This window comes from Brassica oleracea, chromosome C1 (assembly GCF_000695525.1).
Source record: "Brassica oleracea var. oleracea cultivar TO1000 chromosome C1, BOL, whole genome shotgun sequence".
Classification (NCBI taxonomy): Eukaryota; Viridiplantae; Streptophyta; class Magnoliopsida; order Brassicales; family Brassicaceae; genus Brassica; species Brassica oleracea.
Window position 1 is genome coordinate 6,257,286 of NC_027748.1, and position 23,074 is coordinate 6,280,359.

The window sequence follows — 23,074 nt, forward strand, 5'->3', positions numbered from 1 at the left end:
TATTCTGTTCGTATTATTGCCTTTGGACACCGAATTCCATTGCAATCAGCGTTCGTCTTGCAAGTTTTTTCATCTCGTGCCATACTCGGTGTACCCAGGGCGGACCTAGATGAGAAGGGGGTGTGGCACAGGCCCCACACTGATTTTTACTCTCTCCGGTTAAAACACGCATATTAAGAATATCATTGTTTTGTCTAGAAAATATCATTAAAATTATAAATTAATGTTATTCAACCAATTACAAAATAGATTATCAATTGGTTGCACAGTTTTTAATAAAGTAAAAAGATGCCTAGAAAAATAAAAATATTTTATATATTAAAACATCAAAATTCTTTAAAACATCTTACATTTAGGAACATAGATAGTAATTTTTTGTTTAATAACTAACCTAAATTTATTAACAAACCCCTAATCTATATATAAGTTACACTCCATACTATGTAAATTTCTCGGTCCGCCCATGCATGTACCTGTACACAATTATGTATATTATCGATATATATATACACATTTGTGGATGATGAGGAAGATGAAGATAACCGAAAAGTAGAAAATATTAATTTTGTTTAACTCACATGTTGAAACAAGTAGAATAGCTATGACTATCAAAGTTGCTTCCTCCATTTTTGTTGTGTTTAGGTTATTTTCTTGTTGTAAAATTAAAATGATGTGTTTGGAGAGTATTTATAATTGTGAAAATACAAGTCATTTTTTTTACCATTAACTTTTTTTTTCACTTGACAACAATATACATTATTTAGTAGCTCAAGCTTTCTTCTGTGAGAGGCCGAAATTTACATTTATTCTTAGCTATTTTTTAAAAAAAATATTACATCAATCTTAATTTGAAGAAGCTTTAATGTTTAAATCATATCCTTTGGAAAGAGTATCAATATACAATATATTATTTTGAGATTATTTCTTAAGAATATCCTATATATTAATTGAGAAACATTTGAAAAGTTGTAACCTCAAGTTTGTATTAATTAAAAAAGAGTCTTGCTTATGTGTCACTTAATTAAAATGTCAATTTTGCTTACTTGGCGGCTTGAGAATCAATTGAGAATTTTGTTAGTCCAAAATTAAATTGCTAGAAAATGTTATATTATATAGTATGTTCATTATGGATTATTTATTGATAAAATTGAAATTTATTATATATTATTTCCTTAAATAAAACATACGGAATTACCTAATGTGATTAAGATATATATGAAAATTAATGATTTTAAATAATAAAGATTTGTTTACAATCTAATTACTTTTTTATTATTTTTGTTTAATTATTTATTATTAAAATAAATTACACAATTACATTAATCATATAATAAAAATTTAGATTTTTTGTATATGTTGTATTTTGAATTTTTCAAAACGAGTATAAACTGCTAAAACTGTTAAAAGTCTCACATAAATTTTTGTGATCAAAGTTTAAAATTTTTTTTCTAGAATAATATACAATGATTAGAAAATCATATGAACAAATAATTTTTATTTAATAGGTGTTTATGTTAATATATATTTCATATCGTATAAATTAAATTATACATCATATGAAAATACATACTTATATTTTGATATTTTCATTGAACATATATTGAAAAGTTAATATTTAATTTTGAAATCTTCATTGTTTTTTTTAAATGATTATAAATTATTGAAACCAATAAACATTTCACATTAAAAAAAATTCTTTTTTTTTTTTGGAAAAGGGCTTTTACATTAAAAAAAATTCTTTAGTGTTAAATTTTGTTAAACAAATATGCAAATAATCATATAATCATCTGAGTAGAAACCTCATTTAATAAATATCCATATTAAAATATATTATATATATATGTTAGTATCATTTAAATTTAATTATATATTATATATGATATATAATATTAATTGTTTTGATTTATTTACCCTAAAATTGTAAATAAATAAGAGCGGTCGTTTGATTTATATGTGTACACCAATTTATTACATAATAGTAACTTATTTCTTAGTTATTTGATACATAATTATTATTTTATTATTTTATAATATGCAAAATACATAAAAGTAATAAATATAAAATATTTCTCCTGCACAAGGCGCATATCTTAATGTAAGTATATATCTCTTTAATAATTTTAAATCTTAAACATTTTTTAAATCTCATGCCAAACAAAAGAACGAATGAGAATAAACTCAAAAATTAATATTTATATCGAGCAATAATCAAAATGAAAAACCAACATAAAAAAAAAATATTGAAGATATATAGTATTGACACGTGAACGTGAACGTAAACTTCTTATAACCATAATTAACTTTTAAATTGGTAAATAATGATATAACACCAAGTTGACATAGTTTCATTGTAACCAAATAGTATGCCTGAGATTCTTCGGCCTAAACGTTATGTTCTTATGCGATAAATGATTTTTGACATAAAATATTTTTAAAAATAGAATCAGTTCACCAGTAAACAAATTATGTAATTAACAAAAAAAAATTTAAATTGTTTAAGGATCAAAAATATTAATTCGATCAAAAATATAAATTTTATTTTTCCATACGATATTTCTTAAATAACTTTCATATAAATTTACCTTTTGCGCATGTCTTTTCTTAGTAAATAAATAATTCGTTGTAAATTTGATTTAATTAATTCGGTAACCAAATTATCGTAAAAAAAAAAATATCGGTAACCAAATAATTAATTCTTGTGGCGATTACTGGTAGAGCTCACAGTTTCTTGAGTGGCATGTGGAGCGCTGTAACAAATTTCATTCGCTTTTCTTTAGACCTTTTTACTTGAGGTATTAAGTTTGTGTTTCTCGTAGTATGGCAGATCACTGGAGATGTCGGTTAAAAAAACAGATCGATTGTTATCAGAGCCGGTCCTACACATTTTGAGACCACAAGCATATAATAAATAAAAGGCTGAAAAATAAAACATTCCTTAAGGAGGTTTGAACCCAGCCTCGTTGCAATGCTTTGTGACAGCGTTACCACTAGACCAGAGGCACATTTTCAGGGATATGTGGCCGATAAATTAGATAATAATATGGCGGCCGAAAGCACATGCTTCCTCCGCTTGTGTCAAGGGCCGGCACTGATTGTTATATTGGTTGACTTCAATTTTAATTTTATTTCGGTTTAACTCTCAACCCTTGTTTCTTCACCGGTTGTTTTTTTGCACTAAGGAAAACTTTTAAGAAAAACAAGGACTACAAAATTGTTTTTTTTTTCCCAGGTCTAAGTACCAAACCAAACCATGAATCCAATGTTGCAAGAACACATGTCTTGGTCCTAAATTACAAGTTCCATCTCCAGGAGGGATTTAGCTCCAAGTATTACAGTATACAACAAGAATCAGAAAGGTCCTTCACTTGCCTGCATAGCTTAAGGTAGAGCCGGAGCCACAGGTGGAGGAGGAGCTTGCTGCACCTGCGGGGACTCCTGATGTTCAGAATCTTTCTTTGCTTCAGGAGACTCAGAGAATTTCGATTCTTCTCCCTCTGATGACGCCGCCGCCGCCTTTGGTGACTCAGACAAGTGAACTCTAGCAAACTCATCAACCACTTTCCTCTTGTCTTCTTCCTCAGCCAAACCAACTTTCTCTTTCGCCATTTGCCCAACTTCCTCCGCGGCTTTAGCCACTTTGCTGAAAGCTCCGGTGACCCACGTGGCACCCGTGAGAACGTACCTGTTCTTCATGATAGCCGAGCCCGCGCTGCTCACCGTCTGCTCCGCCGCGGCAATGGCCGATTTGGTTTTCTCCGAGACTTGGTACTTGTGATCGACTTCCCTGACTTTCTCCCCCACCGCGACGGTTCCCGTGTTGATCTTGTCGGTGAAACCGATCTTCTTGTCGAGAGACGCGACTCTGGCTGACGCAGTGGATGTTAGCTGGTGCTTCTCGTCGACGCTCTTGGCTTTGGCGATGGCGTCTTTGCCGAGGATGAATCCCTTTGCGAGCATGCTGCTGACAACGTCTTCGGCTTTTCGAAACACGGATGCACGGGGAGATTTGCTGCTGTCCTCCTTGGGTTCCTAAAGAGGGAGAGGTAAGAGTTTGAATCTCAAGAGAGATGATGACGATGATGATGATGAAGTAAAGAGATTACCAAGGAAGCTAAAGCCTCGGGGGATAGTTGGTAATCAGGGGCCATAGTGACAATGACTGAAGAATCAACGATCGTTGCTCCCTGAAAGAATCTAATAAATACTTAAAAGGAAGTGATAGAGGGTGAGAAATGATTAAAGAAATACCGAGAGAAGAACAGCAGTTTCAGCTCCTTGTAGATCCTTGAAAGTGACATATGCCAACTTAGACCTTTCTGTCTCGCTGTGCATCTCAAGGTAGAGAATGTCGCCGGAAAAGGAAAAGAACTCCTTGAGGTCACGCTCCGTGGCTCCTAGAGATACATTGCTCACTTTTACACTTGTCATCTGCAATAAGAAAAGATTTAATCTCGTGAGACTTAACAGCTAAATCACATCTTAGGCTTTAAATCATTACTAGTTCGATTCCACATTTCACTAAGATTAACCGACCTCACACACAACTCTTTCTTCACAATTGGCATTATCGTATCATCAATAAAAGTAAGTCAAAGTTTAAAACTTTGAGCACACTGAAACAATACCCTTTTCAAATGCTGCTCAAATCAGATAAAACTAAGGACTAATAATAAATCTCGTTAAAAAAAGCTAATCTTTCTGTCTCACACTAATCCTTTGACATGAATCGCGTTCTAAAGATAATGACTGCAAATCGAAATGATCTACCACCATTTTTCGCACAAATATTTACTGGATAATGATCACAAACAGATCTGTACGAATCATCTTCCTTAACAGCAAAAGTAACCATCGATCTTGTCGGGAGAAAATTAAACGAAAAGCAACTCGTTTCGAACAGAGAGAGACGGAAGGGTAAGAGAGACTTACGGACATGGTGGAAATCGATCGACGCGGTCCGATACGGAACTTTTTGCTGTTTCACCCACGAACAAAGTTTGAAACAAAGACGAAAATTCAAAGGAAAGGAAAAAAATCTTTGGAAGCGGATTTGAGGAGAAAGGAAAGCGGACCCCACCTAGGAAAAACGGACGAGAAGTCTTCGGATTTGCCACGTGCTTTTGTCGGGATGCGATGCAGTTTCCCACGTGGCAAGGTAAATTACGTTTGAAAATAATCAGATTCGCTTGAAGACGTGTGAATGAATTGCACACAACGAAATACGGATTTATTTTTGTTTAAACTTAAATAAATATCAACAGTTTAGTTATTACGTATAAAACTTATTTTACTGTTTGACCCATTTTTGCACGTAAAGGTTTATACTGAGATTTAATTTAATGAATTAATTAATTATATTGAGATTTAATTAATTAATTAAATAATTTTTGATCCTAACCTTAAATTTAGACTCAAATGAAGCTTTTCTTGTAAAAATATTGTAAGAAAATATTATTTTATAGTTTAGTCCTCTAATTGTTGCATTAATAATTAGTAGGGATCTATGGACAAAATCAACTAACAACGTGGCGAAATCACTCTTTCCACCAGTGTCTATTATCCACGCGTCTCGAGCTCAGAGTATCCTTCACATCGTAAGAGCATCTTGTATTCGAGAGTAGACTATAAGATAAGATTCTTATCATAAACACACCCGTACTTTTGCCCCTAACATTCATACCCACTTTCATAAGAAGCCTGGAGGAGGATATACTTGTAAGATTCTAAACTATCAAGTCACTTTCAGAATATTACAGAAAAAAGTAAGGATTAAAACTGAGATTACAAAAAAGAAAGGTAAAACACTTTTTCATTCATACAGCTAATGTGACACCCCACGCTTTTCTCAATCTCTCTCTCTCTCTCTCCGCGATTCACGCTTTTCTCAATCTCACTGTCGGAGAGAGAGAGAGAGAATCTCGCCGCCGAATCGATAATCACTGTCGAAAAAGGAAGAGACTTTCGTGGAGAGAGAGAGAGAGAGATGAGTTTTCAAGATTTAGAGGCGGGGAGAGGAAGATCATTAGCTTCTTCACGGAACATCAATGGAGGAGGAGGAGGAGGAGGAGGAGGAGGAGGTAGACAAGACACGACGCAAGCCGTAGCTTCCGGTATTTTTCAGATCAACACGAGCGTCTCCAGCTTCCAACGACTCGTCAACACTCTCGGTACTCCCAAAGACACGCCCGAGCTCCGAGATAAGCTGTAAGATTCCTCTAAAGTTGTCTCCTTTTGTCTGAGTTGGCATTGTTTCTAAATTCAGTTGTGTGTTTAAGGCGCAAGACAAGACTACAAATCGGACAGTTGGTGAAAGACACAGCAGCTAAACTTAAAGACGCTAGTGAAACTGATCATCAGAGAGGTGTCAATGTGAGTGACTTTATGCTTTCTTCTGATGTTGGTATCTGAATTTTGATTGGTTTGTTTTATACCCTTTTTTTCTGGTGTGTTTAGCAAAAGAAGAAGATTGTTGATGCTAAGCTTGCAAAAGACTTTCAATCTGTACTGAAAGAGTTTCAAAAGGCTCAGCGTCTCGCTGCTGAAAGAGAAACCGTTTATGCTCCTCTTGTCACCAGACCATCTCCTCCATCTAGGTAAAAAATACTCATCGTGAAGAATCCAAAATGGTTTGTGTTTGTGGTTTTTTATATTCTGATTACTTGGCTTTGTAAATATAGCTATACAGCCAGTGAGATAGATGTGAATGCAGATAAGCATCAAGAGCAGCGTGCGCTTCTTGTGGAATCAAAAAGGTAATGTTTATACAGACAAAAGTATGAGATGGTTTATCTTTTGATTGGTTTTGTTGTTGTTGTTGCAGACAAGAACTTGTACTGTTGGACAATGAGATTGCGTTTAATGATGCTGTTATAGAGGAAAGAGAGCAAGGGATAGAAGAAATCCAGCAGCAGATTGGCGAGGTGCATGAGATCTTCAAAGACTTGGCAGTGTTGGTACATGATCAAGGAACCATGATTGGTAAAACTGATTCATACTAAAACTTTCACTTGTGTCCTCATATTTTTAAATCTAACACCTCTTCTTTTGTACGCAGATGATATCAGTACTCACATCGATAACTCCCACGCTGCAACTGCACTAGGAAAATCTCATCTCGCAAAAGCCTCAAAGACACAAAGATCGAATTCTTCCCTGGTAAAAAAACTATCCAAGCTTTTGATCATATACCATAAATCTGTTTTTTTTTTTGAGGATATATGATGATGATAAGAGCAAACCTATAAACTTCTTCTTGCCATTTGTTTTCCCTTGCAGACGTGCTTGCTCTTGGTGATTTTTGGTATCGTGCTCCTGATTGTTATTATAGTGCTCGCGGTTTGATTTTCCAGAACTCTTGAAAGCATGAAAAGAGTGCTTCATCATCATTCAACAAACTGTTGGATTGTTGGTCTTTTGTCTCTTGTTATTGAGTATATAGAATAATTCCCTTTGGTTTGGTTTGTGGGTGTTGGGTTTTGTAAGAAAGTGTTACTGCTTTGTTGTCTCTTCTGTTGAAGACCAGTGTGAATCATAAAACTGAAATCTTCTATTTGTGTTTTTTTCTTTAAGATGAAATTCTTAGTTTCGATTAGCTGACCATGAAGCTAAGTGAATCATATAACCAATGACAAAGGTCGTGCAGAACGAAGTATGCACAATTAAAATTCATCTCAGTTGCTGTAGCATTGCTTCCATCAGTATCATATATATCCACCAAGTTCTGTTCACTTTCTATTATGTAAATGAAGATTTCTGCACAAAGTTTAAAACTTTTTTATACAAAAGAGACTTAATAAAATAAAATAAAAACTCTTAGTCCCAAGCATCAAGTTAGTAGAGAAAGCCTATACAATTTTTGACACTAAAACATAATCCTTCACAGTTGCTTTGTCTCTGAAGTGAGATGACCCAACTCCTCTATAGGCTTATCCACATGCCCACCATTTGCGTAGCTGCTCTCTAGTGTTGTCTCATCTCCAAAAACTGGGCTTTGTGCCAGATACTCTTCAAAGATATCACAGTTACTCATCAGTTCATCAATATCAAGGTCTTGAGGTAATCCCTCAAGCTGATTCGGTACTGAACCACCGTCAAGGAAAGGGCTAGGAGAGATGAATGCCTCTGAAACATCCTTCTCTGCATTCATGTAGTTTTCTGTAGGTGAGTCACTGATGCTCTCTTGTGGCATGGGAGGAATCATTGGCATTAAGGAAGTTGAAGCAGAGGATATGGGTGCATATGCTTGTGATTGTCCTGAAGTTGTGGGCAGTAATACCTCTTGAAAAGTGACTCCAGAGTCCCGGTTTGGCGAAAACGGGAACTTCTCATCAGTGTTCATCATGTTCCACATCATAGACATTGTTGAATCACTTCTAATAGGCTGATACTTAACTATCTGTCCATCAGAAGCAGCAGCAGCAGTGGTACCATCCTCAGTGAGTCTCCGCTTCTTACTAGCCTCGGTCACATGCATATTACCACTATCCGTCTGCTTCTGTATAAACTGAGAGAGGAAAGTTGGATTCTGAACAGCTTTAGCAAGGAAAGACATGATCTGCTGCTGCCTCTGCTCCATCGTCTGGAGACTCTTGACCATAGACTGAAGCTTGCTGTCCGTTGATTGTTGCTGCTGGCGTAACTTCACTAGCTCCTGCATCAGCACGTTCTTGTCTCTTTTAAGCTGTTCAACCTCTTCCTCGAGACCAAACTTCCCAACCTCAACGCATGAAGATAACGAAGCCATGTGACCCTGATGAGATTGTGGATTACTACTACTACTACTACCATGTCCCTGAGTAGATTTTCTCCGGCTTATCGTCTTCAAGAGATGCTTTTGACCTCTCAAGAAACCTTCGTTCGCAAACTCCCACCGATCTGGATCCACTTTCCTGAAACCCTGAATCATAAAAAAGTTTGAAACTTTCTGAAAATTGAGATCATACGAATCTTGAAAAACTGAAACTTTGTAAGATAATCAAAGAATATGAATCTAGGGTTTTTGAGAAGATGTTAACCACTTACATAGGTGTTCAACTGACGAACGAAGCTGGAGAAATTGTTGTGTTTGAAGTATCTGGGGAGAAGGGAGCGAGAAAACTCCGGCGGATCCCACACGACGAAGCTATTGTTCGCCGGGCTCCACGAGACGATCGCGTCGCTCGCCGGATCTTCCACCATGTCGTACGTCTTGCTGAGGAACGGAGGAGGTAAAGCGTTCGTGCCAAGCAACGTCGCCGGATGCGGATTTCGGAGCGGCGACGCCGTCGTAGCCTCGCCGCTTTTTGAGTCTCCGCCGGTAACACCATCCATCATCTTGTACGGAGAGAGAGAGAGGGAGGGGGAGAGGAAGAAAAAAGAGGGTGAAAATGACTTGAGATTTACGATACTACCCTTTTTTATTTTGAGCTCCTGCGATAGCGCAACGGGACACGTGTCGTTGTTTTCTGGTGGGCTTTCTATGTTTGTTTTTTTATAAAGAACTGGGCCTAAGCTATGATTGAAATAATTGGAGGTGGTTGTAGATAAGACAAATTGTTTAATCGATTTAATTTAAGTAATTAACTAAAACCAGTGTTTTAACCAGACCGACGGTTGAACCAGGATAAGCCGTGAACCGAGAATATATCCAGATTAGGTAAATATTAATAATTAAAAAAAATCAGTAAAAAAGTAGAAAACCCGTATCAAACTGCAAAAAAAATACTGAACCAGATAACGGATGTCGAGATTAAGAATGCCTTGGATCGTATTAGAACAGATAGAGCTCCAGGTCCAGACGGATTCTCAGCTGCCTTCTACAAACAGTTTTGGGATGTTATAGGAACTGATGTATGCTTGATGGTACATCGATTCTTCCAGACGGGTGAAATGGAACCGGATCTCAACCATACTAATATTTGCCTAATTCCTAAGTTTTCAGAGGCAAATGCTATGAGTGATTTTAGACCTATAAGCTTATGTTCAGTAGCTTATAAACTAATATCAAAGATCCTTTGTCTGCGATTACAAGGATGCTTGAATGGAATCATATCAGAGGCACAAGCTGCTTTTGTACCTGGGAGACAAATCTCTGATAATATTCTAGTGGTTCATGAACTGATGCACGCATTGAAGACGAAAAAGGATTGTGCAGAGAAGTATATGGCTATAAAGACTGATATAAGCAAGACTTATGATAGAGTAGAGTGGAAATTTCTTGAAGATAACTTGGATTTCACCCACTCTGGATTAGAATGATAATGTCTTGTGTGACATCGGTATCATATTCAGTATTGGTTAATGGTGTGCCTTATGGATATTTCAAACCTGAGCGGGGAATAAGATAGGGAGATACTCTCTCTCCATATTTGTTCCTCCTTTGTGTTGAAGTCCTGAGTCAGATGATGGATAGTGCTCAAACCATGAATCGGTATCAAGGAATGAAGTTGGCCAGAGCTTGCCCTTCAGTCTCTTATTTATTATTTACCGACGATTCCCTGTTCTTCTGTAGAGCTACAACGGAAGATGCAAGATGTATGGCAATGATTCTTAATGATTATGAAGGCATCTCGGGGCAGAAAGTAAACTTAACTAAGTCGGCATTAACTTTTGGTAAGAAAATTCCATCTCAAACACAAAGTCAAGTTCATAATATTCTACAGATTCAGAACATAGGAGGATGTGGTAAATATTTGGGTCTACCTGAGCAGCTCAGTCGGAGTAAGGTGAATGATTTTCAATATGTGATCGAACAAGTTAAATCGCAGTTAAAGCCTTGGTACAATCAGTTTTTATCTCAAGCGGGAAAGGAGGTTATGATCAAATCTGTTTTACAAGCTAAGTCGGTCTTCTCAATGAGTTGTTTCTTGCTTCCTAAAACAACATGTGATGAGATTAACTCACTACTCTCTGAATTCTGGTGGGGTAGGAATGATGGAAAGAGGAAAATATCATGGGTTTCATGGAGTAAGCTTTGTCTACCTAAGAGTGAAGGAGGTACGGGTTTTAAGGATTTACTTGCATTCAATAAAGCTCTTCTCGGAAAACAAGCTTGGAGGATTCTTCAAAATCCTAATTCTCTGATTAGTAGACTATACATGGGAAGATATCATCGGTCGACGACATTCTTACAGTCGTCGAGCTCAACTCATGCCTCTTATGGATGGAGATCCATTCAAGTAGGTAAAGAGTTATTGAAAAAGGGTATTACAACCCTTATTGGTGATGGTAAATTAACTAATGTTTGGTTGGATCAATGGGTCCCTGAGCTTCCTCCGAGAACATTAGGCTATACTTCTCAAGACCCTGAAATGAAGGTTAGTGATTTGATTTGTCAGGACACTAAAACATGGAACGTTCCTTTACTTGAACAAGTTCTAGACCCAGGTGTTGTTGAACAAGTGAAACAAATTAGATTATCTCGTTACTTAGTTCAGGATATATTGGTTTGGTCTTATTCTAGAGATATGAAGTACTCGGTGAAGTCAGGTTATTGGGCTGCAACTCATGATCTACGAGAAGGAAACCTGATTGAACCTCCTTTGGGTTCTGTTGATTTGAAAAAGCAGTGTTGGAAGATCAATGTTATCCCTAAGATCAAAGCATTTATCTGGAAAGTGCTCTCAGGAGCTTTATCGACATATGTCCAGCTATGTACGCGAGGTATCAACGTAGATCGTACTTGTCAACGTTGTTGTCTAGCAGAAGAGACTATCAACCATGTTCTATTTCAGTGTCCACATGCTTTTGCTATATGGAGATGTTCGAATCTTCCTATAGTAAATATGTTTACACAGGATTTGGAGGAAAATATTCAAACATTGCTGCAGTTTGGGGAAACTCATAAAGATGATACGAAGATCGGACTCATGCCTTTCTGGATGATTTGGTTTGTGTGGAAAGCAAGAAATGAATTCCTATTTAATAAACACAATGTACAACCGATTGAAGATTGGAGAAGGGCCTGGAATTCAAATGAAGAATGGCATCAACATGTTCAGTTTCAGAAGAGTAGAAACTCAGTAAGGAGATTAAGATCAAGCCGATGGCAACCTCCCCCTGCTGGCTGGTTAAAATGCAATTTTGATTGTAGTTTTTCTACTAATAATGAATTTGCTGGAATATGCTAGATTGTAAGAGATGAGAAAGGATCTTTTATCACTGCTGGATCTGCAAAAATCAGAGGAGTAAAGTCAAGTTTGGATGGTGAAGCACACCCTTTTCTGTATGCTTTACAAAATATTTGGATAAAAAGATGGAAACAAGTCTGGTTTGAAGGTGATAGTATGGCTTTAACTTCATTGATCAACACTTCTGGAAATAACATGGAATTGGGAAATCTTTTAGTAGATATCAGACATTGGATGAGCTTGTTACCAGAGTGCTCGTTAGATCAAGTTAACCGGGAAAGAAATCAAGCAGCTGATATCTTGGTTAAGAAGGCAAAAGAAGATGAAAATCTTTCTATAATTTTTTCTATTCCTCCTGTTTGGTTGATTATGTTTCTGTATGAACCTTTTACAATCTAATAAATAATAGTTTGGTTGAAAAAAAAAACTACTGAACCAAATCAGGCTTGTAGATAATATTTTACTATAAATCAGTTTGATGTGGAAAATGCTTCTGCACCTGAATATCTAGGTTTCAATTTTCGGAGAAAGCAAATTATGCAGAACATTAAAAAAAATGATTTACAAAAGACTTTTAACATGACGCAAAAAATACTGTTTGTAATATTTCTCATAGAGTTTGTAGTGATATAATAAATCAATGTTAAAAAAAATTCAATTGTTGATTATTCATTTTTTTTTAAACTAATACGATAAAGTTTTCAAAAAAGAACATTGATACAAATTTTTTTAAATATTCTTAATATATTTTTGAATTTTTAAAATTTTCAATTACAAATCACCAGTGTTAAAATATTGATTTCTATATTTTTATTTAAATTGTATTTCATGACTATTTATATTGAAAATTTTAATAATAAGTTCATATAAAATTTTAGAAGATAATAACAACTATTTAGTTTTAAATTTTATTTTGTATTTAATCACAATCGAACATGTTGAACACAATCAAAGTCTGTTAACATATATGTATATAAGTAAAAAAATTTCCGATCTGGTTATCAGTCTGATTTTAAAAACATTGACTACTCTAAACATATGCAGTTAAGATGTAGAATCAGCCTCTACGTTTTCATTTTTGGTTTTGTTGCAAGCTTTTGAGAATATTCAATACTCACCAAAGATAAGAAAGAAAAATTAGCTTGTGATGCTTGTATATATTAGATCTGTTCATACCCTAAATCCATGCATTTACTTTGAGATAACAAAGCGAATATTAGAGACCAGAGAATGAGACTACAACTTTGAGCATGCAGGAAATGTGTCACTAACTTTTACAGTAAAGGTTACATACGCTACAGTAAAATGTATCAGTCATGCAGTGTTGAAAGAAACAGTAGATGATCTTGAATGGCATGGATCAAGCGTAAAGATTAGCTTCCAAACTTCCCTACTTATGGTATCTTTAGAGGAGAAGAACACGAAGCCATGTAGGTCTTGTGTTTCTCATTTGATAATTTATTGGTCATGTATATTTCTTTCTTTGAAAGAATCACATTCAATGTAATCCCTCTAGCATATTGAATGATTGATTTCTTCTTCTTAATTTTTGTTTGTGCCCTAAGAAAATAAAGTTTGCAAAGAAACCATATCCAACATAAGAAGTACACATTCAAGTTTGATTTAACTTATGTAAACAAACATCTTATAAACATTTAAATTTTACAACTATTAATATTTTGAGGTAGACAAGGATACTTTTTTTTGTAAATCCACTTTGATAAATCACTAACGACCTACTACACTTTTAAAACACGGTAAAGAACATAATATATATTTCTTATACTTCAGGATAAATGGGTATTGACAACGAGAATCACACCCGTTACAAACTGGCCGACTTGTATAATTATTGGGAATAACCATATATATGGACTCAGCCTCGCCTCCGGGATTAATCCATATGAAATCTCCAAACGTACATTTGATATGAAGAGTGACGCCACAATGATCACATGAATAAAACCATTTTTCTGGGTTTAGATCTTCTTCGCATACCTCGCACCAATACTGCTCCCTCGTTTTTTCTCCGTAACATAGAGTCAGAAAATGATCTTTATCGTTTTTGTGTTTTACCATTTTTGGCAAAATAGAACATTTGACGTCTAAAACAAAGTCGCATTCCTCACAACTGAAAACCATACATGCCTTATCTCCACAAGCATTGCATAATTTGTCTTTTTTTGAGTAATTGATGTATAACGAATGATGAGGATGACCTTCATGGACAAAGGGCTCAGATATAGAACCACATCGCACATCAAGGTTGATAATACCATTATCACTTATGTACATGAAACCTTCAAAATAATTTTGACAAGCATCACATAAATTTAACTCGTTAGAATTTGAGACTAAAGTCATGGACATCTTGTAGAAGGAATCTATTTTCTTTTTTGGAAGATCAGCACATTTCTGATGAATGATGAAGTAATCACATACCGTGCAATCATAGAATAGAGTAGAAAATATGGGATATGTGCATGCTGTACAACGCCTACTTTTACCATTAGCATCACTCCCTTCTTTGAGCTTTAATGTATGATTCTTATGAATGAAATGCTTTATTACTCCTTCTTCGATCACTTCATATGCTTTAGAGTTTGTGGTATCTTCTAATATGCTTTCAAGTTCAATACCATCCCAGATCCCAAACCTTGTGGCACATCTCACATGAATTGCAAAATCAGGACATTTTGAGCAAGAATAAGCTCCACATGTCCAATTTATCTCTTTCAGACAGACTTCACATTTCCAATCACCGGCCTCGAGGCAATCATTGTAGGATATACGATGAACATGACGACTAATTTTTATAATGTGTGGTATGTCTATACAATTCCTATGGACCATGAAATTGCACTGAAGACATATATAAGGATTTGGATCATCATCCATTCCACAAGCATTACAAACAAAAATTCGTTGCGGCAAAAGAGTGAGTTGATGTTCATGCGCTTTGGGGTGGTCAAGAGTTAAAGGAGGTGGATTCTTTGCACATTCGACATCCACACTGAAATTGCAAATAGAACAATGATAAAACAGAATATGAAGCTTGCTTTTGCACAAGCAACATTTTCCATTGGTGTAACTTGGAACACGAGTGAGACGCTTGAGATGGTGTTTAGGATGACATGAGTAGCTGAGTTCTGGTGTAGATTCAGCACAATCTTTATGGAAATTCAAACCACATATATCGCATGCATAAGGGAAACGATCATCAACTAGTTGACATATATGACATGAAAACATAATCATCTTTGGAACAAGGGATAAACGATGCTTGTGTGTATTTGGAACATCGATATTTTTGACAACTTCTTTTCTTGCACATATCAAATCGATTGCAAAATCACATATTGAACAATAATAATACATTTTTGGCAAGTTACCTCTACAAATCTTGCATTCACCATGGACATCTTCGAAGTTTGAAACTACCTTGATTTTTAACATATGTTGTGGATGATAGGCGTTGCAAACATCTTGATTAGATGTAGCGCACTCCTTGTGAAAGAATAGTCCAGAACGAATGCAACGATAGCCATCACTGTAGCAGTCTTCACCAAGATTGCAGCCATCACATTTGTGCCCGCGTGTTGAGTATAGTGAATAAATTTTTTTGAGTATTTCCATTGAAAAGATAAATATAAGCTTCTTATAATGTTTTAATAATGTTTTTATGTTTTGGTTTCACATAATGATGAGAACTTTCCATGTATATATACACAATATGATATAAAATCACTATAACAAGTTATTCTTCTTTTAAATGAACAAGACACTCTTAGAATTATGCTTTTCGTAATATTGGTGAAATGAAGAAGACAAGTTATTCTTTGTTTAACTAAGGGAGATGATATTCTGATTTCAAATGGGTTTCTGACATACGAATACAAATTTTTGCTGCAAGAAAAGAATTCAATATAAATCAATAAACAAGTTAATGTCAAATTTAAAAAGGTTAATTTTTCACCTAATTGATATAAGCCTCAAATACATCATTGAACAACAAGCGCGTAGGCTGTAAAATCCCAAATAGAGTTCATTCAGCTCTAAACTGCCAGAATCAATTGGCAAGAGGTCAATTCACTACGAGAAAAATGTGTTTTAATAGCAGACCAGGATAGCGTTTTTTCGCTTTCTGCTATGGTTGACATATCCGGTGGTTTTAGATAGCGTTTGTATTTTTGAAAACGCTATGATAGAGCGGCATAAATGGAAACGCTATGATAGTATTCATTTAATAGAACATAAAATAATAAACGTTATAATAGTATACTTTTTGAATCCCTAAACCCTAAACAAACTTCTGAACCATATACTCTAAAAAGCTAAATTTAACTAATATAGTTATAATCTTTATAATATTTTAGAAATTAAACTCCAAATCTTAAATATAGAACTATAAACTTAAATATTTTAAGATTAAACACCAAACCTATATACATTAAATCCAAACCCTATATCATACATAATCTCTAAATCTAAAATCATAAACTTCGTATTTGATAGTTCTAAAATTTCAATACTAAAACATACACGTTAAAACTAAAATAAATTTATTATATCTATACTCACAGAATTTCAACACAAAACCTTAACCTTTTTTAATCAAAAATCTGAAAGATAATACTTATAAAAATATAATCTTTTCAAATTTAATTTTTCAAACCTTAAATCTAACCTTAGAACTCTATCACATAGACTTTTGCTCTAAAATCTTATACTTTAAATCTGAAATTCAATAGTTCTTCATTAACTTTATAAACGTAAATGATAATTTAGGTTATATATTAATAAAATTAGTTACACAATAAAATAGTTTTTGATTGGTTTTAATCCAATCGTTATAACTCATTCTTTTGTTTATTTTTTTTCTTTTTTTTCTAATTGGTCAATTAATAAAACAAAGAGAAAAATTTTTCATTGGTGAAAACAGGAGGGTGAGGATAGCTTCTATATTTGATCTCCATCGTAGATTTAACTCGATCTAAGGGGCATAAGTGATTCACTTTAATATTTTTTTTTTTGCATTTCTCGTCTCCTCTTCTCTAGCAATCTCTCATCTCCTCCTCTCTCACCATCTCTTCAATCATCATCTCACGATCTCTCAAACTTTCTGTCTGTCGTCACGGAATTAAGCTCACCACCTCTGCTCAAGTATGGAAACCATGACCCCTCGCCTCCTCCCCTTGGTCTATCTCAACTTAAGCGTTCATCTTCTTTTCATCTTTTTTAAATAAAATCTATTGCTTTTGTTTACAGATCTGGAATAATGATGACATAGAGGAGGTATAATGATGATCCAGAGACAGAGGCGGCGGCCGACGCACAAAGAGGTTGAAGACGGCGGGGAGTTACGAAGACGATGGGCGATGCACAAAAAGAGGCCTACGAAGTCATAGTGGAAGAGGAAGGGTAAGCTAGCTGTAGTGATGGAGGTAGATTCAAGCAAGAAGAGAAGAGAGGCGGGCAAGAGAAGAAGAAGAAGAGAGGCAGAGAAGGAATGTAGACTAGGTTTTAGTTTTAGGTTTAGCTTTTCAATTTTTTATTTAAAAATTGGTTTAGTTTGGTTTACTTTCATGTATCGGTATAAAAAAATTGATATATAAAATTTTTTAAATTTTTTTTTTTATTTTTTAATAATGTAATAATAACAAAAATTATACGTTATTAAAGAATATTTAATTGCAGATAGAAAAGCGCTATCGTAGCAGAAGAAAAGATAGCAATGTTAAAAACCGCAATGTAATGTCTTTTATCTACTATCATGGGCGATGATACAATGCTTCAAAAACCGCTATCTTATCGTTATATAGCGTTTTTCGTCCGCTAATAAAACTCATTTTTCTTGTAGCGATTATTGCGTGACTTACTGCAAAAAAATCGCAATCAGCCACGATTGAACTCACAAAAAGGATATGGGATATATGGGAAAATCAAGCTAACGACACTAACAACAAATTTGTCGTGACCACGATCTTTACAGCGACATTACCATGATTTCGTCGTTAATTCATAGTAATCATAACAACCCAGTAACGACGAATTTGTTGTTAATTAATAATTACTTTTATTATTCATTATCAATTGCAAAGTTTTGATATTATATATATATATATATTTATAGATGTCAAAATTACAACGATTTTGTTGTTAGTGGGTTGTTAATTTACTACGAATTAACAACACCCACAAACATTATATCCTCGTCTCCTTTCTTTTGCCTAACTTATTCTTCTTTTAGAGTGTCTCCAAAAAAATTCTTATAACTTCAAATATATGTTTTTTTTTGCATTCTAAAAGCAAATTGAAATTAAATTTTTGTATAGTAAAACTTAAAATATAAGGTTTCACTTTACAAAACATTATATTTAAAATTTATTACATTTTTAATCATTTTATTTGTGTAACTTTCAAATTATTTTACTAAACTTTGTTTAATTATATTAGTAATTTTTAATGCAAAATATTTAATTAAAATTACAAAAATATTATAAAAAATAATATTACATCAAACAAATAAAAAATACAAAACCTGAAAAAGGAAAAATAAATAAATAAATTAGCTCATTGACCACTTCAAAATACCTTAATTGATCATATATGTGATCATTATGGATGTAATTAAAATGAATAGTTATGTAACTTATTTAAATTTAATGACTTAGTTTGTATGTTTTTTACATTAAATATTTTACTATAATATAATATTTTATTTATTGATTTTGTTTCTTAAATAACTTTGTTGTATATTTTATAGTTATCGTAAAAAAATTATGATTTTAGTTAAGTTTTGTTAAACATAAGGATGTTATGTAAAATATAAAAAATTTAAGGTTTTATATAAGGTTTTACTTTTGGAAAGAGAAACTCTCAAATCTTATATTCGAAATTTTGTCAAACCTTAAGATAATCAGATTTTTGGAGATGCTCGTATTGTCTTTTCTGCTTGCATGTCTTTCTCTCTTTCTCTCTTTTTCTCCTCGGTTCTACCTAAAAAGTTAGTTAAAAATTAGTTATATCAGTTAGAAAATAGTTAAGTTCAAAAATATGTAAGTATATTTTATTTTATTTTATGAATTATAAATATTTTATATAAATTTATTTATTTTAATTTAAAATTAATCAAATTGATTTAGTAAAATTTATTAGTTAAATAATTATTAAAACAAATTAGTTTTGAATTCATTGTTATTCAAACTGTTTGTTAATTTGCTGTCACTCTAACAACGAGTTCATGCATTTTTGTAACAACTACGTAACAACGATTTGACATGTCATCTCTCACAGTGGATTATTTCCTAGCAAAGTTTACAACGAATAGTGATCAGGGGCGGACGTGGGCTTGCGGGTACGGGGGCACGTGCCCCCTACTCTTTTTATTTTTTTTTCTAAACAACTTAAGCTAATTTGATTTAATTGTTCTTAGTGTAGTGAATAAACAAATTTGTGCCCCCCATTCATATGTTTTTGTTTTGTTTTTAGTATTGTGCCCCCAATTATAAATGGTTCTAGATCCGCCACTGATAGTGATTCATCTTTAATTCATCGTAAACCTTAGATAACGACGAATTAACAACAGAAATCATTGCCGTTAATACTATATTTTATTGTAGTTACTCAACAAATTGTCTTTTGTTTAACTGAATTTGTTGTTTTTTACGGGAAATTTTTAGGTTCACCGTCCAATCACCAGTGTTACATTCAGTTTCTGAAAAAAAAGAAAAATAATTAGTATTTATCGCCAAAAAAAGGAAAAAAAAAAAGAACTAGAAAACGTTGTTGACGGCGTCGGGTGACTGTAACCCTGTTCTTACGTCGGCGTTGTTACGTTGTTTCTTCTGATTCATCAATGGCTTCTATTCTTTTTTCCATGACTTTTCTTTTTCTTCTTCTTTCCATGGCTTTACCAAAATTGATTTTGTTTCTCTCCTTCTATATTAAGCCAAACATAAAGGCTAAGAAAATACTGCGATCTCCCAAGTGTGCTAGAGTGTCTGATGATTGAAGAAGATACGAAACAGAAAAGAAGAAGCATACCTGAGAGTGAGCAACAGCTGGTTGAAAAACCAATTATAGGAGATGTGAAGAAAGCTAATGGGAAGGTGGTTGTAGATATGGAGAAAACTCAGAAGAAAATAAAACAAATCAGTGAACAAAAAGATTCTGAGAATCAAGCAAGAGGAAGTCTCAGCAAGAGGGAGTCTCATGATTTCAAAGGGAACTCACCATATAAGATTGTACATGAAGAAGAGATTCAATGCTAAGCTAAAATTATACAAGATCAGAATGAAGTCAAGGAAGGAAGCAAGAAAGTAATCATTCCAAGGTTGAACAATCAGAACAAGTTGCACGCTGCAAAAGCAAATATATCAGTGAGTTCTGTTAATGTAGTCAAAGGGATTGGTCCAGGGAATAAGAAGATTCCCAACAAAGATCGAGGAATAACAAGGATCAAACTCCTAGACTGAACTTTGGCTATTAATAAATAGATTTGTGAGGAGTCTTGGAATTTCATCTTTGATTAATCTTTTTTTTTTTTCTTTGATTAATCTTGAAATGCAGAAAACATAAAAAAAACGTGGGAAAAGAAGAGCAACAAGTCAAGGAAAAAAAAACGTGTGAATTTGCTTGTTGTAGTAGGCAAAGTACAAGTCAAAAGTATGTGCTATATATGAAAATTAGTACTCCAAAGTATAAGTTAAAATAAGGCTATAGAGAAGATCGAGAGTACTGTTCTGTTTTCTCTATAAATATATAGTGGCCACTGGTGTGTAATGTAATTGAAAAGAATCAGTTTTCTCTATAAATATGTAGTGGCCAGTAGGTCTGGACGGATCGGGTATCCAGACAATTTTAAGATATCCGGATCCTTATCCGGCGGATCTATAATTTTACTATCATTATCCGGATCTGGGGTTCGCGGATATCCGGGTGTCGGATATCCTTCTAAAAATTATAATATCCGGCGGATATCCGGATCCGGATTTGGATCCTTAAAATAAATAAAAATAATATTAATATATATAAAATATTAACAATAATTTAAAAAAAATATATATATAATGTTTTTAATTATTTCTATGTATAATATTACAAAATTTACATAAAATTTATATATATTATTATAAAAATGAAAATATATTAAATAAAATTAGTTTTTATATATAGTTATTACTATTTTTGAAATAGTTATTAATAAAATTTACGGATCCGGATCCGGATTCGGCTTTGACGGATCCAACATTTTACTATCCGGATCCGGATTCGGCCTCTCCGGATATCCGGATTTTCGGATCGGATCCGGATCGGATCCGGATCGGATCACGGATCGAATCCGGATCTCGGATAAAAGTTCCAGGCCTAGTGGCCAGTATTGTTGTGTAATGTAAGTGAAAGTAAGTTAAAATTAGTACAAAAGCTCAAGGAATATGCAGAGAGTTAGAAAATGGCCACATGTATGCATTCGTCAAAAACGTAATATTCCATGGCTGGTTTTTCCAAAACATCTTTTATTCAAATACAAAAAAAAAAATCAATAAAAACATGCGACCCTATGAACTATTGCCATAATTTTTGTCGAAGTCTTTCGATGAACCATTACCATAATTCTTGTAGAAGTTCTGCAAAATAAAAAAAGATATATATAGTTTTAACAAAATAACATGTAACTTAATTATAAATAACCAATAGAATCAAATATATACCTGGAGTAATTGCGAGATAAATGACCCACTATGTAATGTCGGATTGGTGGCAGCAGCAGATACATGGGTATCGTGAGTAAAAGTTGGTTCCTGAATCATTTATCAAATTTTTAAATATTGACATATAACTAAATTATAATTATTAGATATAATGAAAGTTTTTACCTGGGGTACTTGAGAGAAAAATGGCTCATTATGTAAGATCGGACCGGTGGTAGTAAAGTATAACTGGGTATCACGAGTAGGAGTTGATTTTGAATCATTTATCAACTTTTAAATACAGACATAGAACTCTTTTAACTGAAACACTAATATTGACATATAACTAAATTATAAATACTAGACAAATGAAATTTTTGTAAAGAAACCACCCTTGATAGTGCTTAACACTAGCCCAAGACCGTAATACCCGAGAACCCGAAAGAACCAAGAGAATTTCTAAGTATGAAGAATGATATGGAAAAACTCTCAAAAGATTTAGAGAACTTTGAGTAGAACACTCTTTCTTTAAGAAAAAGTTTCTTATTATTACACTTGTTCAACTTCTTGTGTTGTTTTACAAATGAGAGAGAAGGGAGCTATATATAGGCTCCAAAAGTACAAAATATCTTACAAACCTTATCTTAATCTCTAGAACTCTCTACCATAATATCTAGATTTTTTCTACTAATACTTATCCAAAAGAGATCTCTAGAACACTTGAGGAGGTGATGAACTTTTATGATTTTTTTAGAGAGATTCTAGAACCTTAACTTAACTTTGGGTTTAGCCAAACAAGATTATTGAAACCCATAATTAAGGATAGCCCAAAATCAAGTTTAACTTCAATACTCCCCCTTAAACTTGATTTTGTCCACCATTCCGAGCTTCGAGCGGAGTATCTCGAACTGACCTTTTGGTAATGACTTGGTGAAGATATCAGCAATGTTGTCCTCGCTTCGAACCTCCAATGCTTTAATTGTTCCATCAAGCACCTTCTCTCTTATGAAATGATGTTCCAATTCAATGTGTTTCGTTCTTCCATGGAACACTGGATTATTGGCCAGCTTGATAGCACCTTGATTATCTCCATAGATGGTAGTCGATTTATTGATTGGCTCGAACAAGTCTTCCAAGAGTCTTCGAAGCCATATACATTCTTGGGCTGCGAGTGTTGAAGCTTTATACTCTGCTTCGGTAGTAGACAATGACACTGTTGCTTGCTTCTTACTGCACCATGAAATGCTTGTGTCTCCACATAAGAACACAAAACCC

The 23,074-nt window shown here is 33.9% G+C and overlaps 4 protein-coding genes across 4 annotated transcripts; 1 reads left to right on the forward strand and 3 right to left on the reverse strand.

The window, feature by feature from the left end:
* Window positions 1-3,199: 3,199 nt before the first annotated feature.
* On the reverse strand, window positions 3,200-5,026 carry LOC106342959 (binding partner of ACD11 1-like). The gene is made up of 4 exons (XM_013782039.1): window positions 4,930-5,026; window positions 4,249-4,428; window positions 4,104-4,184; window positions 3,200-4,029 (listed from the first exon to the last, which is right to left on the reverse strand). The coding sequence occupies exons 1-4, from the start codon at window positions 4,933-4,935 to the stop codon at window positions 3,379-3,381; spliced, it is 918 nt and encodes a 305-aa protein (XP_013637493.1). The 5' UTR covers window positions 4,936-5,026; the 3' UTR covers window positions 3,200-3,378.
* An 830-nt stretch (window positions 5,027-5,856) lies between these two features.
* On the forward strand, window positions 5,857-7,562 carry LOC106342327 (syntaxin-23-like). Its single transcript, XM_013781226.1, has 7 exons — window positions 5,857-6,204; window positions 6,276-6,369; window positions 6,454-6,593; window positions 6,678-6,752; window positions 6,821-6,978; window positions 7,055-7,155; window positions 7,276-7,562. Exons 1-7 carry the CDS (start codon window positions 5,984-5,986, stop codon window positions 7,339-7,341), a joined length of 855 nt encoding a protein of 284 aa, XP_013636680.1. The 5' UTR covers window positions 5,857-5,983; the 3' UTR covers window positions 7,342-7,562.
* A 145-nt stretch (window positions 7,563-7,707) lies between these two features.
* Window positions 7,708-9,372, reverse strand: LOC106324278 (heat stress transcription factor A-1a). Its single transcript, XM_013762279.1, has 2 exons — window positions 9,022-9,372; window positions 7,708-8,896 (listed from the first exon to the last, which is right to left on the reverse strand). Exons 1-2 carry the CDS (start codon window positions 9,310-9,312, stop codon window positions 7,877-7,879), a joined length of 1,311 nt encoding a protein of 436 aa, XP_013617733.1. The 5' UTR covers window positions 9,313-9,372; the 3' UTR covers window positions 7,708-7,876.
* A 4,430-nt stretch (window positions 9,373-13,802) lies between these two features.
* Window positions 13,803-15,771, reverse strand: LOC106297484. The gene has a single exon (XM_013733720.1). The coding sequence runs from the start codon at window positions 15,741-15,743 to the stop codon at window positions 13,836-13,838; it is 1,908 nt and encodes a 635-aa protein (XP_013589174.1). The 5' UTR covers window positions 15,744-15,771; the 3' UTR covers window positions 13,803-13,835.
* Window positions 15,772-23,074: the final 7,303 nt, after the last annotated feature.

What these genes read in the sequence shown, in the direction of transcription:
- LOC106342959 (XM_013782039.1), bottom strand. An exon ending in AAACTGCTGTTCTTCTCTCG is followed by an intron (nt 4,185 to 4,248) that starts GTATTTCTTTAA and finishes AGATTCTTTCAG; the next exon opens with GGAGCAACGATCGTTGATTC. An exon ending in CCGAGGCTTTAGCTTCCTTG is followed by an intron (nt 4,030 to 4,103) that starts GTAATCTCTTTA and finishes CTCCCTCTTTAG; the next exon opens with GAACCCAAGGAGGACAGCAG.
- LOC106342327 (XM_013781226.1), top strand. Translation starts at nt 5,984, where the DNA reads ATGAGTTTTCAAGATTTAGAGGCGGGGAGAGGAAGATCATTAGCTTCT. An exon ending in CCCGAGCTCCGAGATAAGCT is followed by an intron (nt 6,205 to 6,275) that starts GTAAGATTCCTC and finishes TGTGTGTTTAAG; the next exon opens with GCGCAAGACAAGACTACAAA. An exon ending in AGACCATCTCCTCCATCTAG is followed by an intron (nt 6,594 to 6,677) that starts GTAAAAAATACT and finishes TTGTAAATATAG; the next exon opens with CTATACAGCCAGTGAGATAG.
- LOC106324278 (XM_013762279.1), bottom strand. Translation starts at nt 9,312, where the DNA reads ATGATGGATGGTGTTACCGGCGGAGACTCAAAAAGCGGCGAGGCTACG. An exon ending in TTCGTCAGTTGAACACCTAT is followed by an intron (nt 8,897 to 9,021) that starts GTAAGTGGTTAA and finishes TTTATGATTCAG; the next exon opens with GGTTTCAGGAAAGTGGATCC.
- LOC106297484 (XM_013733720.1), bottom strand. Translation starts at nt 15,743, where the DNA reads ATGGAAATACTCAAAAAAATTTATTCACTATACTCAACACGCGGGCAC.